The sequence below is a fragment of the Alosa pseudoharengus genome, unplaced genomic scaffold (assembly GCF_046254945.1).
Source record: "Alosa pseudoharengus isolate Yale_2024_CS ecotype anadromous, Long Island Sound unplaced genomic scaffold, YU_APseudo_1.1 YU_APseudo_1.1_scf_3, whole genome shotgun sequence".
In the NCBI taxonomy this organism is placed as follows: Eukaryota; Metazoa; Chordata; class Actinopteri; order Clupeiformes; family Clupeidae; genus Alosa; species Alosa pseudoharengus.
Genome location: NW_027468718.1, coordinates 16,287,332 through 16,304,422, shown reverse-complemented (window position 1 = coordinate 16,304,422; position 17,091 = coordinate 16,287,332). Strand labels below are relative to the sequence as shown.

The following is a 17,091-nucleotide window of genomic DNA, read 5'->3' as shown; positions in this document are numbered from 1 at the left end:
AAGCAACACTTACCCTAATGTTGCTCAAATGACTAAATAAAACAACATTTATCCTGCAGAGGAGTTGCTTATATCGTGACAGTGAGTCTTCAGCTGTGCTCCATTGTCTCTCGCCTCTCCCCTAATCACTTTTAACCGTCATTACCAATTTGCAAATGATGGTGAATAACTACTCATCATGAGATGTACAGTATTTCGTAATATCTTTATTCTAATTATGTTTACCATTGTAATCGTGCAATTTGTAATGCTTTGCATGGACGTGCGCTGGTGTGCGTTCATGAATGATAGAAGGATGGTGCGTGCACCTGCCAATATGACTGTTGACATAGCATATGAACAACTAGCCATTGACTTCTGACCAGGTTTAGGTGGTGTATGATAGCGATTTTTAGACAATGCGCCAGGTCCCTCCCTAGGTTGTTAATTGCCACACCCCTGGGCGCAATGCTTAAAAAATAAAGGTGCAAAATAACGAATTCAACTTCGCGCCGGTGAATAACGAACTTTACGCCATGCGCTGGTGACCGAAAATACAGCCCTATAACCGTTTGGCCTCCACCTACTCCAGTTTCACCTAGGCCCTGATGCCATGTTTCACCCAAGGGTATTGCACAACTCTGGAGAGACTGATCTGTTATGTGATTATGAGACACCAGGTGGCACTGAGACTCATGGTTCAAATGTGCTATGAAAACACTAAAGACTTGTGCCTACATGTAATTGATTGACAGAGCCTAGCCTACTCCTAATCTTAAGTGTTAAGAAGTTTTGAGAATGTTTTGATAGTCTAGGTCTAACCACTGAATAAATAGCCTACTAAATTAGGCTGCTAACACTAAAACTAAATACATATCATCCAGTCATTTTGGAACTGTCTCTTGCTCCCCTCAAGCTTAGTCCCGGCCAGTTTCCTACACGGTCCATATTCACTGTTACACTACCGGTGCAGAAGTAACCGCGGAATTGAATTGCGCTTTGCATTTGCCGAGCCAACTTTGATCGTCTGGACACAATTTCCTTTCCATTGTCTTAGTATGGTCTTCTTGTCAATGTTGTAGAATAATTTAGGACAATCACGATGAACCTTGACAGACTTCGAAAGCGTGTTCGACACTACATAGATCAGGTACGAAATCCGTTTGCTCTCTAGTTGCTGCAGTTAGCCAATCTAGCTAGTGCTATGGGGTTTCTGCAATGCAAGTTAGCTGATCAGTCCTGAGTCCTGCTATTACGTTATAGCTAACGTTAACGCTAGCTTGCCAGCAAGCTATCCTAGCTAACTTGGCACCACGTCATCTGGATAGTTAGCTTAATAACGTTATCTCGTAAGTTTCACGAGACTTGTTTTGCTAAACCAGCAAATTTGGTATATCACAGATTTGCAGGCCTTGTTTCAGGTCCTACAGTATGTCGTCATCCTGACAAGCTAACTTATGTGGAAACTACAGCTAGCCAATAACTAGCTAACGGTAGCTAGCCCAAATCATGGCAGTGATGACCAACTGCACGAAACTTTGCATACATTACACTCTGATGGATCACAGTTAGGTTATGAAGTTGATTGTCAAGTGGTGGTGTAGAACACTTTTCTGATTAATTTAGAATTCCGCTGTTATGAAGCAAGGCGATGCACTCTAATGGTTTGAATTCATATACATTTAATGTGAACGTCTTGTTCTTGGAAATGTTCTAATGACAACGTCAGCTGTTGCAGCTTGTGCATAGCGAAGGATATTGACTAGTTCCCCTGGCAGATTAATAAAATGTGTCTAATGGAATGAGGTGGTAGTGATATGTAGGCAGCTGTTAGTTGCATGCAAAGCCCCCTTCCTTGTGTCCCTGCTGTACTTCTGACACATCACATCGACAAGCACGTCTAAAAAGTGCTTATTGCTTTATGTACATATCTCTGATTTCCCTGTCTCCTTGCAGCAACAGTATCAAAGTGCCCTTTTTTGGGCCGACAAAATAGCATCTCTTTCACATGGTAAGAGCCCCCCTATATTTTCAGCTTTCACATTTTAAAATATACATGGGATTGACCATTATGTTAATGATCAGGCATTACATTAATGTATTAAACACCACCTCGCATAAGATTAGGCCCAAATTATTTTGTTTTGAATATCACTGTGTTCAATGTTGTTGTTTACTGTCATGAGCATTTCTATTTACAGAGGACCCTCAAGACATTTACTGGTTAGCACAGTGCCTTTATCTTACAAATCAATATCATCGAGCCTCACATGCCCTCAGATCACGGAAACTTGATAAGGTACAGTACAGACCCACCTGTAATGGATAATGTATCAGGCTCCAAATGTCATGTTTTTCTGGCTTATTCTGTGTACCGGTAATAGCCTGTTTATCTTTCATTGTAGTTGTATGGAGCTTGTCAATACCTCGCTGCTAGATGCCATGTGAGTATTAAACATGATTAGACTTGTTTGTTAGACATTTGTTATGATTAAATATCTGATGCTCTAAACGTATGTGTATTATTATGCGTAATGTATTATTGACCAGTAGGCTATGTATCAGAACCACTGAATTGCTGCCAGGAATTTGCTTATACATTTCTCTGCTTTTCCCCAGTATGCTGCCAAAGAGTACCAACAGGCCCTGGACATTCTGGATATGGAAGAACCAGCCAGTAAGAAATTGCTTGATAAGCCTATAAAGGAGGACAATGGAATAAAGGATAACGCAAAGGAATGGGAGATGTCCCCAGCCTCTGTAAGTCACACCCAGTTTTCTTTGCAAACACTTTTGTGTGCTGTTTGTTTGCATGTGTCCAGCCAGGAGATTGACTGTAAGAGTTTGTTAATGGAACATTGTCATGGAACATTCAGAGAGGCCAAGAAATCACTTAATCACTCCGAGCATCGGGGTTCCCACAATCTCGTGGGAATCCTGGAACGCTTGTGAGATTTTAAAATTGAATTTGCTAGGCCTGGAAAAATTGGATGGAATTGTGACATTTGGTTTTGTCATTTAAGTCTAATGAAATTATGTCATTGCAGAAAGTAGATGGAAAAGGTTGTTGTTCAGGTTTCAGTCAATTGGGCTCAACCTCTGAATCGGCCATTGAAATGACTTTGAAGTCCTTGAAAATGAAATAGAAAATGTTTTATCAGTGAGAATGATTTGGAACCCTGTTGGGAATCAGGACAACTGCAATTATGTATACCCTTACAAAAGTATTCCAAATCAGTGGTTCTTAACTGGTCTTGCTTTGGGACCCACAATTTCCCATGTTCATCAAGTCGCGGCCCATATATTTTTTTTTTAGCTTTCAAAACAACAAAAGCGAAAAGTGCCTGTAGGCCCACTTGTTTGGAACATGCTGATGTTTGGCACTACATGTGTGAAGTCTTCAACTCCTCATGTCCTCTTTCAAAGTAGGCTACTCGACAGGTTTGTCTTTGACAGGGGTGCTTGGTTTCCATGTGACATTTTCATTTTGATGGTTTCATTCATGTGCCAGCAATTCACCGCACACCACACACTGGGGTTTCTGTCCTATTTTGTCCTCAATTTAAGTGAATCCATATCCTACTTCAAATATTCAGGGTCGTAGCCTACTTGTTTACCGCTAAAATTATGTCTAACATGACCTGTCACATAAACATTGTCTATCTATGCCCATGGCAATGACTGACATAAGAATAAAGTCTATCAGAATAAAGGTCCAATATTAGATCTGATAAGATAGCATTTTAAATGAGCGATTTCTTTTTTTTTTTTTTTTTTGACACAACCTCCGCGACCCACCCAGAACGGTTCCACGATCCACTTTTGGGTCCCGACCCACCAGTTAAGAAACAATGTTCTAAATAACCAAATAAATTGTAGGTTATATCAAAACTTTGGAGATAAACAACCAAAAAACTGAACAGAGCCACTGTCCAGAGGTTATTGAGGTACCATGTGACTAACAGTAAGACCTACAGCAAGCTAGTCTGGACGTCTGTTTGATTTGTCTTTGATGTGCGCTCTTGACTTTTCGCTGTAGCACTTTTTTTTTTTTTGTGAAGGTGGGTGGGTGGGTGGGTGTGTGTGTGTTTGTTTGTTTGTTGAATACACTTTGGTGCTCTTCCTCAGATCAGCAGCTCCATCTGTCTCCTGCGGGGGAAAATCTATGATGCCATGGACAACCGGCCACTGGCCACGTCCAGCTACAAAGAGGCCTTAAAACTTGACGTCTACTGCTTTGAAGCCTTTGACCTTTTAACGTCCCATCACATGCTGACCGCCCAAGAAGGTTAGGCAGTGGACGCTCACTCCATGGAAACCATGAATATTCAGTATTGATTGTTGGAAAAGCATATACACCAGTTTGATTCAAACAAACTTAAAATTGGATTTACAATAATATAATTTTATGATGTTACTCCGTAACATTGTTAGTGTAAGTTGACAGTGACTCGCCGAGCACCGATGTAGCAAGGCAGCTCACTGCTCCGGGTTAGTGCGTACTTCACCTCACTGTGTGTTCACTGTGTGCTGTGTTCACTAATTCACGGATGGGATAAATGCAGACACCAAATTCCTTGTATACGCAAGTATACTTGGCCTAGAAACCTGATTTACATTTACAGTATATTGTGCATGGCCCTTGCTCTGACGCTTGTGTGGAAATGAACCCATGGGTGTTCTAGAGAACATTTACACTAGTATGGTGTCCCTCTGATTCTAATAGTCTCTCTCTTGGTGTATTGTAGAGAAAGAATTTTTGGATTCCCTTCCTTTAAGTCAACAGTGCACGGAGGAAGAGGAAGAACTACTCCGGTTTTTGTTTGAGAATAAGCTGAAAAAGGTACGTGGAACGCAACGGCAGAAAACCACATGTGTTTTACTTAAGAATGTTGCTGACGTCTCTTCAGGAATCTTTTGTGTTTGTTTGCCTGTTTGTCTCAGGATGTTTGTGTCTGTTTGTCTCTGTGTGTGTGTGTGTGTGTGTGTGCTTTTGTGTAGGTGGGTGGGGTTTACCTACTTTTTAAACACGGCATTAAATCTGTTGACATTACTACGTGTTCAAGGACTTGTGCCTTGTCATGTTTGACGTAAATCATTTGCATTTGAGGCCAGTTGAGATGCTAATGACATTGCTGGTTGACCCACATACTCACCGGAAGCTCTCCATCTCATCTGTTCTATTTGCAGTACAACAAACCCAGCGAAATGGTTATTCCTGATTTGGCCAACGGTCTCCAGGACAACTTGGATGTAGTCGTCTCTCTAGCAGAGCGACATTACTACAACTGTGACTTCAAAATGTGCTACAAGCTCACTTCCATGTGCGTTTGATGAGTTGTCACAGTTTCTGAATTGCATTGTAAAGCAGTGTTGAAGATTTCAGATTTTTTTTTAAATACATTTTTTTTGGTGAGTTTTGATTGATTCCTCTGATGGTTTGTATTTACAGGGTAATGGTGAAAGACCCATTCCATGCCAACTGTTTACCTGTGCACATAGGAACTTTAGTAGAACTCAGCAAAGCAAACGGTAAGAGAAGGACTTGGACTCCTTCATCTAATAATTAGCCATTTGGTGTAGGTCAAATATGAGCCATCATACCACAAGGGAGAGGGCCACTTTTATTCTAATGTAGTATGTCAGTTTGTTTGTATAGCCATTTAATCATGATCTATTGCATGATGTACACATGTACGTCTTATAGTTATATGGATACTTATCCCAGAAAAACTGATGGATCTTCCAGTGTTGCATAAAGGCAGTTGACTTTTGTTTATCGATCCTCTGTGGCTAATTGGATGCTTACCCCTTGTCATTTCAGAGCTGTTTTATCTCTCACACAAGCTGGTGGACTTGTATCCCAATAACCCGGTAAATAAATGTAGTGTTCTTTTCCGAGTTCTATCAAGTTAAAATGTATAAATAGGTCTGGGTGGATGATGAATAGAGTGAATTTCCTCTAGTAATGTTCTTTTATCAGTCATTAAATGACAGGGAATTGTCTTTTAAAACAACAGGTGTCCTGGTTTGCTGTGGGTTGTTACTATCTAATGGTTGGCCATAAAAATGAACATGCTCGTAGATATCTAAGGTAAGACCTACTCAACGTGTAAGACCATGTCACGTCCCAAACACACACACACATTAGAGTCAGGGACCCGTATACTAATCCTTTATGTTCAATGGAAATAGTGGGGTTATTTTATAGTCTTTTCTTCAAATATTTTTTCCATCATCTCTTTTTTTTTTAATCTAACACTACTATTTCTTTCTTTTTCTCCTCAGTAAAGCTACAACGTTGGAGAGGACGTATGGGCCGGCGTGGATCGCGTACGGACACTCGTTTGCTGTGGAGAGTGAGCATGACCAGGCCATGGCGGCCTACTTCACTGCTGCACAGCTGATGAAGGGGTGTGTGTTCTGCTATACTTCCGTGTCAGCCAAAAATACTATTCAAATTCTTCCCTGTGCTGCACACATGAAATTGACTGTGTGCTGTACATGGTAAGTCGTGTGTGAGAACATATTTGGAGCATTTAGTTCTTAGTGAGCTTTATTTATTTTGCCAAGTGGTTCAGGGAAAAACAAGAAATTAATGAGGCTTTGTTCAAAACAATCAGAATTGTTATTTTCATCATTTGGAAGCGCTTACAAAGGGGTCCTGTCTGTCCGAAAGAATGGAGGACCAAGAGCATTACATTAAGGGATAATGTATGGAACGACGGTCATTATCGGGAAAATAAGTCCCGACAGGGCGAACCGGAGCCCGACACTCCAGCGGAGGGGTCTTACTTTGCCCTGAAGGGACTTATTTTACCGATAATGACCGGCGTTCCATTCATTAACCCGCTTATTATACGGCTACATTCAAAACGAAAAAATCTCTCTTTACATTTATTTGTTAGTGTTTCATTGTGGCTTTTGCGGAGAAAAAAATACACGCTGAACTTGAATCAAACATTCTTTAGAACACAGCTGATCAACTGTCTGCTTTCACTTTTGAATGAAGTTCCATTGCAAGAAGTGACTGGAATACTTGCAGAGTGACATGAAAGACATAAATCAGATGCACAAAACATGTTGCCATTGACAGTAATGGCAGTAATTGGCGGTAATTATATGTTTGCGGCAGTAATTACATGAATTTATTTTACCGTAGAACGCTGGGAAATCCCATTCAAGTCAATGGAGCATTCTACTTGTATTGTGAAGAGCCGTATAATAAATGTTATTCATACCGTAGACATGCTCCATACCACAGACTCCCTTCAGGGAAAGTGGACCCTGAGAGCTGTTTTCCCAAACATGGATTAAAATTAGCCCTATATTTAAAAGTATTTTTGTTTCAATTCGAATTTTCATTGAAGTTTTCTTTAAGTCCACAAATGTTCTTGATCCTTGTATAAGAAAACCAGCTCCAAAATGCTTGGAACCGCACTCTTGAAACACTCGACAAAGTAATATGAGTGACCGGTAGGTCCTCTGCAGCCCGCCGAGTTCACGCTGGTGTTGCCCGTCTCTCGCCCTCAGGTGCCATCTCCCCATGCTCTACATCGGGCTGGAGTACGGCCTCACCAACAACTCCAAGCTGGCCGAGCGCTTCTTCAGCCAGGCTCTCAGCATAGCACCGGAGGATCCGTTTGTCATCCATGAGGTGGCTGTGGTGGCCTTTCAGAACGGAGAGTGAGTTCTGTGTTTCTTGATGCCTTTGAACTAATAAAATGTGTACATCATTATTTTCCTAATTGATAAATAAACTCCCTAGTAAGGTGTAGCTTATAAAGACTATGTATCAAGGATATGACGTTCATGCATTTCCTTTGTTTATCTTTGAGACTTTAAATCCAAAACTGTGTAGGTAGAGATTAAGACTGTTCTCTATGTCTATTACTGTGTGTGGGGGTGTGTTTTAATTGATTAAATGTTCCTGTGCTGTTTCAGTTTTAAGACTGCAGAGAAATTGTTTCTGGATGCTATGGATAAGATCAAAGCCATTGGGAATGAGGTTTGTGTTTTCCTCGCATTGATGTGGATAAGTAAGGGATAATGTATAGAACGCCGGTCATTACTGTGAAAATAAGTCCCGACAGGGCGAACCGGACCCTGACGCGCAGCGGAGGGGTCTTGTTCCGCCCTGAAGGGACTTATTTTCACAGTAATGACCGGCGTTCTATACATTATCCCGCTTATTATACAGCTACTTGCCAAAACGAAATAATAAACTCCTCACGATATGACTTTAGCCTACATAGCCTAGCCTATTTGTTACCGTTCATCGTGGCATTTGCTGTGAAACAAATAGTTTGCAACAGCACACGCTGCTGAACTTGAATCAAACATTCTTTAGAACACAGCTGATCAACCGTCTGCTTTCACGTTTGAATGAAGTTCCAGTCCTTGCGTAGTGATATGAAAGACGTATCAGAAGTACAAAACCTGTTGCCATTGACAGCGGTAATTATATGTTTGCAGCGGTAATTACATGAATATATCTTACCGTAGAACTTTGGGAAATCCCATTCAAGTCGATGGAGCGTTCTACTAGCATTGTGAAGAGTAAGAGTAATAATGTTTGTAAATGGAGTGAAGCTCAGGCCAGTCTGTGTTTTTCTTATATATTCATGTGTTTGGCATTTCAGGTAACAGTGGATAAGTGGGAACCTTTACTGAACAACTTGGGTCATGTCTGTCGAAAACTAAAGTAAGGGGTGTATATGCATTGGTTCTTGTTCTGTTTAAAACTTTACATACAACTTTAATACAGTATATAATAATATTGGCATTACAGGAAGTTTGCATAACTGTTTTGAGAATGGCTGACCTCAACCAGCAGTTAGTTGAAAATTGTTAAAACACATTTTAAAAGCTTTCCAAATAATTTCCTTTTTTTGTTAACCTTTGCTTATGCATTGATTTGCAATTAATTTCGGCCTTTGTTTATGATACCCATTGCCATACTCATTAAGTCCACCCAGCTGCTGGAAACGTGCACCCACACACACTTCTAAATCCACCCTACTGTGTGCCTCTTACATTAAGAGTCAGTGTGAGAGTATACGGAGCATGGTAGTAGCTCTGCCGGCTATTTTGAGAAGGCTGGGTGCTGCTCGGCTTGCCTGGCCGAGCTCTGCTCAGGGACGATGACCTTTGTGTGTGTGTGCGCGTTCAGCTCAGGTACAATCACCTTTGTGTTTAGGCCTGACATTATGTCCCACCATGAATTATTCATACATATGCAACAGATATCAAAGAGGAACACATACTCACATTTCAAGAAGCTATTAGGCTTTATTCACCCCTTTGAGTGGTTGTTTTTCTTTCTATTGTGTGTGCGTGCGTGTGTGTGTGTGTTATATGGAAGTATGGAAGGTGATCTGATGTGCTACATGTAGGTGGCTTAAATAAGAACTAGTATTGCATTTGGCATTTCCATGTCTTGTTCAAATATTAGATTAGAATCAAAAACGTACAGGATGTCTTGCTGAGTCAATAACGTTTGCATCATTGATAGGGGTGTCACGATTCTCCAAATCCTCGATTCGATGTAATTTTCGATTTTAAAGTCACGATTCGATTCGATTTTCGATCTTTTTTTTTCATATTACTATTAATGCATTCCTTATATGTTCTTTACTCTTTTTGGCCTTTTCCTTTTCTGTTTCGGGCGGCTTTTATTTTGAAACCGCTTTTTATTTTGAAACCTTTCCAACCGTGAGGTTGTAATGTAAACAGAACTAACATCAGGCTAAAACAGAGACGTGAACATAGTGAAATTAAACAACACAGAATGATAATTTGATTGTTTCAGCACACTCCGAAGAGACCCAAGGTTAGTGTTCATGCAATATGTACTTATCAATGTGCATTTTAGGCCTTAAAGTAACCTTGGACTGTAACTAGATAACCTTTTCACTTGCAAAGTTGAGTAGGCTAAGTTAGTGTTAATTGACATGAATGAATGAATACTTCCACACCGGTGATTTCAAAGTAGCAAGAGGGGCTTTGATTTCGGTAGGTTGATGTGTATATTTTAACTGGCTGCAGCCTAAAATTAGAGGAGTGTTGACGCTGCGGTTCAGCACGTGCGTGTGTGTTTGTGCGTCTTGGCAAACATGCTGGACGTGACATTGGGGGTGTGGCTGCATCGTCGATTCTACTTTTGAGTTCGAAGTTCGAGATTGAGATTATATTATATCGAAATCGTGACACCCTTAATCATTGACTGTGTGATGTGGTTTCTCTTTAACAGGAAGTATGACCAGGCGTTAGAGTACCATCGACAGGCTTTGGTGCTCATCCCCCAGAATGCATCTACCTACTCAGCCATTGGTTATGTGCACAGTCTCATGGGAGATTTTGAAAGTGCCATTGACTATTTTCACACGGTAAGTCCACTGAAATGCAATAGATCAGTGAAGTCCATTGAGTCCACTTAGGCTATGTTCACATTACAAGCCTCATGTTTCGATTCAGATTTTTTTCTCTTTGTTCAGGTCAGATTGGCCTGTCTTTGAATTGAAATTATAAGTGACTTGTTTTTATCTCTAACGTGAACACATCTGTCTTCCAAAACGGTAATGCATGCGCACATTGATGTGTTTTGGCACGAAAAAATTAGGCTGCATTCCAAACAAGGATGTCCAATTTTTGTAATTGCATTTTCAAGTTCAAACCTCAAAGATTCTGTGCGCTAATTCGGTTTGCCCCGAATTCTGTGCAGGTGTTGCACTGTACTTTTTCTAGTAGGAAATCTCTACTTCTTTTTTCTGGATCAGGGAAGTGATTGCAAAGTTGTCAGGAACATAAAAAACACATAAAAAAACTGAAAAAAGGTCTACAAAATTTAGTCTTTGTATCATATTTCACTCTGGGGGATAGGGAAACAGTTTGGGCCCGAGTTCAGCGGTGATATAGGTAGCGAGAAGCTACATCAAGGCGAGACCTCTCTGGTGAAGTGAAATTGAATAAAACAATCACATTCAACCAGTGTCCAATTCTGATCTATCTACTTACTATCTTTTATTAATTAATTTCGTCCTGACTATCCACTTTGTGCATCTGCCTTCATTCTGTCCACAGTGCGCTGTCAAACTCGTACCCTTTGTCTGCTGTAAGATAAATATCTTTTGCAATTTCCGCAGCGTTTGCTGACACTAATAACTGGATATTTCAGTAGTCTATGATAAAGAAACATGCATATAGGCAAAAAAGGGCTCATGATCTTTCTCATTGGTATCACATGTGGTAGTAACTCACATCAGTGGAAAAGATTGCATCTCTAGCCAGCTTTTATGTTACCGGTAAGTTGAGACCACAGATCAACAGACTCATCGTTTGCCGTTTTCTGTTTGCCTCAAAAACAACTTTAATGTGTTAACTCCTTGTTAATCTCAGTCTAGATCACCTTTCGGATTTGTAAAGACAGAAACAGACATTACTAAAGACCAGTGGTGGAGGAAGTACTGAAACTCAGTACTTAAGTAAAAGTACAAATAAGCAGAGAAATATTTACTCTACTAAAAGTAAAAGTACCACAATGACAACCCTACTTAAGTAAAAGTAAAAAGTACCTGCTTTTAAATGTACTTTGAGTATTAAAGGTAAAGAAAAATCCGTATGGGCTGTGGCATTTTAATTGTTACCTAGTTTTAGGTTATAGGCTAGATAGTTTTAAACTAATGTAATTGTGCTAACCATCCGTGGCCCAGTTTACATTCTGACTTACAATTCTGGAGACTGTAATTTTGTTTATCTAGGGTGATCTGCTGAGTTAAATATCATTCAGCAAAACACGAGAGCCTAAAGTTTAACCGGGTAGACAAGGGAAACGTCCGGTGGATCGTAATGCCAATTCTGCTGGTCCAGATTGAACAGAAAAGTTGTTGAGAAATGTGTCTATGATAAAGTTCAGTTTCACTTGCGCAGACGCGCATAGACATTGAATGAGCGCTCACATACTCCCCAATTGTAGGCTATGCCTCTTTATTTGATCACACACAATTAAGAAATATTTCCTAATATGGAAAATGTTTAGTTTTTTTCGGCCAGCAGTTCTATAATAGTCTACCATTCATTTGTGCCGCAAGCATGGGCATAGCCTGTAACTTCGCTGCCCTGCGGACTAGCAATCTCATCGGAGAGGAGGCCCTAACGCTGCAGATAATAGACAGAGAAAGGCAAGCATATGCTCAGGGCACAGAACTCTGTTACTTGTCCAGTCTAGCCATGGGTCTGGTGAATATAGCCTACCGAATGCAGATGGCTACAAGCTCACGCTTTGCCTGGTCTAGACTAGAAGCCTATGTTTCAAAGATTTAGAAGCGGGGCATGTAGCGCTCTAGAATCTTTGGTAGCAACCCAGCCCCCTTGTACGTGTTAGAGAGAAAAAAAAACTGATCATAAAATGTAACGTAAAAAGGAACAATGGTGTGGTAGGAATGTAGCGGAGTAAAAGTTCAGATAATTGCTGCAAAATGTAACTAAGTAAAAGTCAAAAGTATGCACTATAGATTATACTTAAGTAAAGTACAAATACGTGGAAAATTTACTTAAGTACAGTAACAAAGTATTTGTACTTCGTTACATTCCACCACTGCTAAAGACATTAGTAATTAGCAAAGTGTAGAAGCTGGTTTTATCCATTATGCACCGAAGCTATGGAACACCCTGCCTCCGTATATCAAATTCTGTACATATCTTTTAAAATGACCTGAATGTTATATGTGTATATGAGAGTATTTAGTTAACTCACTTTTATCTTGTACCCTATTTCTTCACATTATTTTACATTCTACTGCTGTTATTTACAGGCTCTTCCTATTTTAACTGCATTACTTGTATTGTATGTGTTGTATCTACTGTATCTCCTTACTGTCTTGTGAATTCTCATTTTTACTTAATTCTAAATTTGTGATGTTTTATTTATTGTATTTTATTTTCTATATTATTGTGTTACATGTTCTACATTTGAGCTGGATTATGTGTAGTGTATGAAAGGTGCTATACAAATAAAGATTATTATTATTATTATTATTATTTCTGGACAATTAATGCTGAGCAAGGCCTGACCCTAACTCACCTCTCACAAATCTGCACCCTAACCTTTAAAAAACCTTTACAAAACCTGTAAAACTAAAACTAAGCTGATTTGTTCTTCAATTTCAGTTGTGTCTGAACACCTAGCTAACATGTAAAATAAAGGCTTATAAGTGAGTCTTTTCATTTTGTAAACCTAAGTATTCAAAGTACCTCATGTTTGAGTTTGATAAAAGATGGTTATTTTGTGACTTATTCTGTGTCTTTACTATGCCATACTGTCATCTAAACTGCCTTTGTTCCCCTCTTACAGGCGCTTGGTCTGAAGAGAGATGACACATTTTCAGTCACCATGCTCGGCCACTGCATAGAGATGTACATTGGTGATACAGACGCATATATAGGTACTATACACTGCACTCCTTCATTTTCTTCCTTTTTGTTCAAGGTATATTGTGTATATAGCTTACATGGTTCTTTGTTAAAATGTCTCACATGCTGATTAGTTAAGTTTTCCATTTCCGCTAACTGTTATTTCATGAATTAAGTAGAACAAATCGGCCTTTCACAGTGTGAACAGAACCCATGAGCCTGGTAGTTTGAATGAAGAAAGAATATAGCATAGTCTAGACCAGCGGTTCCCACACTTTTTTCCTGCGGACCACCTTCTACATCCTGACTCGGCTCGCGTACCCCCACCATCCATCCGACACATAAAAAAGTAACACATTCTATTGACGCATTCCAGGCATCATGTTTAATTAGCCGCCCTACAGTATAACAAATAACAAAATCAAACTGGTCTATGAGCTTTCACGCTAAAAAGTGGAGGATAACATTAGACTGGTTAGATAGCACCTGCACTGCACTGTGGCAGTTTTCCAATCCATGTAAAGCCTAGGGCTATATGCCTCATCATACTTTCGTTATCTTCGCGCAGTCTTTTCTGTCTCGTCCTTTCTTTTATCCCCCTGCGCTCCATCTCCACTTTCATCATTCTGCCCCCCATCCAATCGTTACCTGTCTCCTGCTCTGTTTCTCTCGCTTCTCCTCTTCGATCGCTTTAATTAGGCCTTTTGGACAGTGTCCATGTTTTTAGCCAGTTTTCCATGTTTGCGTAGCATTCTACCTATATACTTCCACGAAACTAACGCGCAAGATATTCTGACTGCCCGCAGGAAATCATGTGCATTGTGGGTAGCTTATTTTTTTTATTGAAAACATAGCCTACTAGGCTATAGAGTTTACAAATGATTTCCTTTAATTTCACGTTTCCATATCATTATAACCCGATTTGAAATTATTTATTATTTATGAATGAATTAGATTATTAATTGATTAATCATTTTTAACACCTTTCCGACATTGCCCTTTTCATCTCGCGTACCCCCTAGTGGCAGCTCGCGTAACTTATACCATTTAGCCAGGAAAGCTATCAGTTTTCTATTAGGATATAGTTTGTTTACCACAGTCACAGCCATCTGTGCAATTTTGCACTTAGAATAGCTCTGAAACATTTCTGTGGGGCCCCTGCCATGGACCTCGCAGTTGCAAAATGCAAGAGACATGATGCACGGACACCAGCTCTTCAACTTGACCGATTAAAATCTAGTTACCTTGCTGTCAGCTAAAGCAGACATCCATATACCGGCTATTCAATTTGCGTCATAGGCTGTAGATATTTTCGATTGTAGATGCACTCTTTAAAGTTAATCGCAACCTCCTCACATTCCTTATTATTTCGGATTTAAAACGCACAACAGTGCATTATATTAGGCTACAATTTAAATTGACATTTTAAACGTTATTATTTCCTCTCGTTTTTCACCTCGCAAACTCTACTAGGCTACAGTAAAGGTGCATTATCTTTTGGCTATTGCGAAAAGCCTCTTGTTCTGATATTTATTCATTTCACATTCTTATAACATAGCTTGTCACAACATCAATATACAGCCTTAGTATAAGCCTACAAACAAGCAAACGTTTAACTCCAGAGGAAAATGCGGATTCAACTTTCCAAATAAAGAAACCTCCACAAATAGGCTACAATATAACAACTTGAGTTATTTACTGTGTTTAAGTACATTGGAATTGACTGTGTTATGGATCCATTTGTCTGCAACGCAACGTAGCCTACACCTCTCTTTAAAAATACAGAAACAGCTTACTATGCTGAAGAGTGATGACTGCGTAGCATGCAAGAATATCCCAGAAGAAAAGTTTGGAAAACACTGGTCTAGACATACTTTGATTAGTGGTCCTCTCTACCATTTTCTTGATTATTGGGATGTGTGGTTAACCTTTTACATAAAGCCTGTGACTTCAATGATGCCAGTGTTTTCTTCTATGTGATATTGCCTGGGATTGCCGATATGGGTGCCTTTTTTTTTTTTTTTTTTTTAAGGAAGCTAGACTCAGTCAGAAGCTATGCTGTTGTGGGATTTATGCACGTAACACTCTTACAAGAATGTGATACCTGTAATAAAAAATAATATATAATATTGTGATTAAAATATAAAATAAATAAAAATAATGTGAGACCTGACACTTGTCCCCCCCCCAACCCCCCCCCCCCTCCCCGCAGGGACGGATATCAAGGACAAGGTGCGAACCACACTCAGCACGCCGGCGCTGATGAAGATGTTGAACACGTCAGCGGACGCCAGCGACAGCCGCATGCAGCCGCTGGAGGAGAGTGGCATCATGGCCCTGGAGACGCCGCCGCCGCCGCCACCGAACGCAGACAAGTCGGGAGACGCTGCGTTCCTGCGCTCACTCCCGCTCGAGTGTGACCTGTACGAGAGCGACATGATGTTGGAGACGTCCATGTCGGACACAAGCACGTGACCGGGCGGCCGGATGGAGCTTGGAGAACTGATTGACACTCTCTCTTTGCTGAGGGCTGTGTGCGGATGAGGAGAGGGACATGGTAAAGGCGAAAAGAAAGCACGTCCTAGTGAAATAAGTGACTTGACTGAAAAAGAAGAAAGTAATGCTGCGAATTACTCTGAGCAACCAACCATCCCTCTTTACCCTTCCCTTACACACACACACCCCTCCCTCTCTAACTCTTGCCCCCTAACAGGCACTTGTGTGTTGCTCACCTGTGGATTTTTACATTGAATAAATGTGAGGCTGAATGCAAGAGGGGTTTAATGAAAAGAATTCATACAATAAACCCTGCATCCATATTTTTACATTGTATCTCTTCTCTTCGCTGTATTCTTCATATACATAACCAGACACGGAGTATATGTGTAGTTTTTATTACCGTCAAATGAAGTGTGTCAACAAAAAGACCTCAGACATGTAATCGTTCAATCCCCTCTGCGGCAATGAGGAGGTAATTTGCTCTTATTTGGTCGTGACATTTCCTCTTCACGCTCTCTTAGTTAAGATGTTTGTTTTCACCGGGTCCTAGGGACTCTAGGCGCGCGTGGTTCTAATTAGAGCCAGCCTGTGGTCAGACAGCGAGCACGCTTCAGGTGGTCTGACGCTGCCTCTTAAAAGCCTCACCGACGTCACGGTCTGAAGGTTTGCCAACTCGCGAGGTGAGCCAGATGTGGCATGGGTATCGGGGATCAGGGATGGTGACTCGAGCCCTTTACGCAGCGTCCACTCTGATGTTTCAACCACTTATGGAGAGTCATGGGCTGCACGCCATCCAAGTCTACAATTACGTACACACACGAACGGGTGTGTAAGGATTTGGATACATGCTCCACTTTTGTTCCCAGTTTGAAGAGTTCGGTGTCCACTCCCGAATGGCCATCGCCCAGACTTTGTGTAGAGACTAGTAGTGGAAAGCAAACTTTTCTCAGTGGTAAGTGCTTCATTGTGACAGCAATTGTTTGGTACAGAAACCACGAAAACGCACCTCTTCATGTTTTAGCTGTTTACCTATCTCTTTTCTGCTTAGTCCCTGGACGTGATAGCTTCGGACGGTCGCCAAGCCAACCTAGCAGTCCAGATGCATGGAGCACTTTCAGCACCGCCAGTACGGCTACTCCCCTACACCAGTCCAGAGGAAGAGTTCATCCCTCTGCAAGTGAAAGTGACACCGAAGAGACGGAG

General features: G+C 40.7%; 1 protein-coding gene across 1 annotated transcript; it reads left to right on the top strand.

Moving 5' to 3' along the window:
• The first annotated feature begins 949 nt into the window (after positions 1 to 949).
• cdc16 (cell division cycle 16 homolog (S. cerevisiae)) lies at positions 950 to 16,214 on the top strand. Its single transcript, XM_076263391.1, has 18 exons — positions 950 to 1,129; positions 1,936 to 1,990; positions 2,181 to 2,278; positions 2,385 to 2,423; positions 2,599 to 2,739; positions 4,108 to 4,267; positions 4,728 to 4,822; positions 5,170 to 5,303; positions 5,432 to 5,511; positions 5,804 to 5,853; positions 6,000 to 6,073; positions 6,268 to 6,393; positions 7,513 to 7,665; positions 7,924 to 7,987; positions 8,622 to 8,683; positions 10,232 to 10,367; positions 13,331 to 13,421; positions 15,602 to 16,214. The coding sequence occupies exons 1-18, from the start codon at positions 1,082 to 1,084 to the stop codon at positions 15,862 to 15,864; spliced, it is 1,869 nt and encodes a 622-aa protein (XP_076119506.1). The 5' UTR covers positions 950 to 1,081; the 3' UTR covers positions 15,865 to 16,214.
• The last annotated feature ends 877 nt before the right edge of the window (positions 16,215 to 17,091 follow it).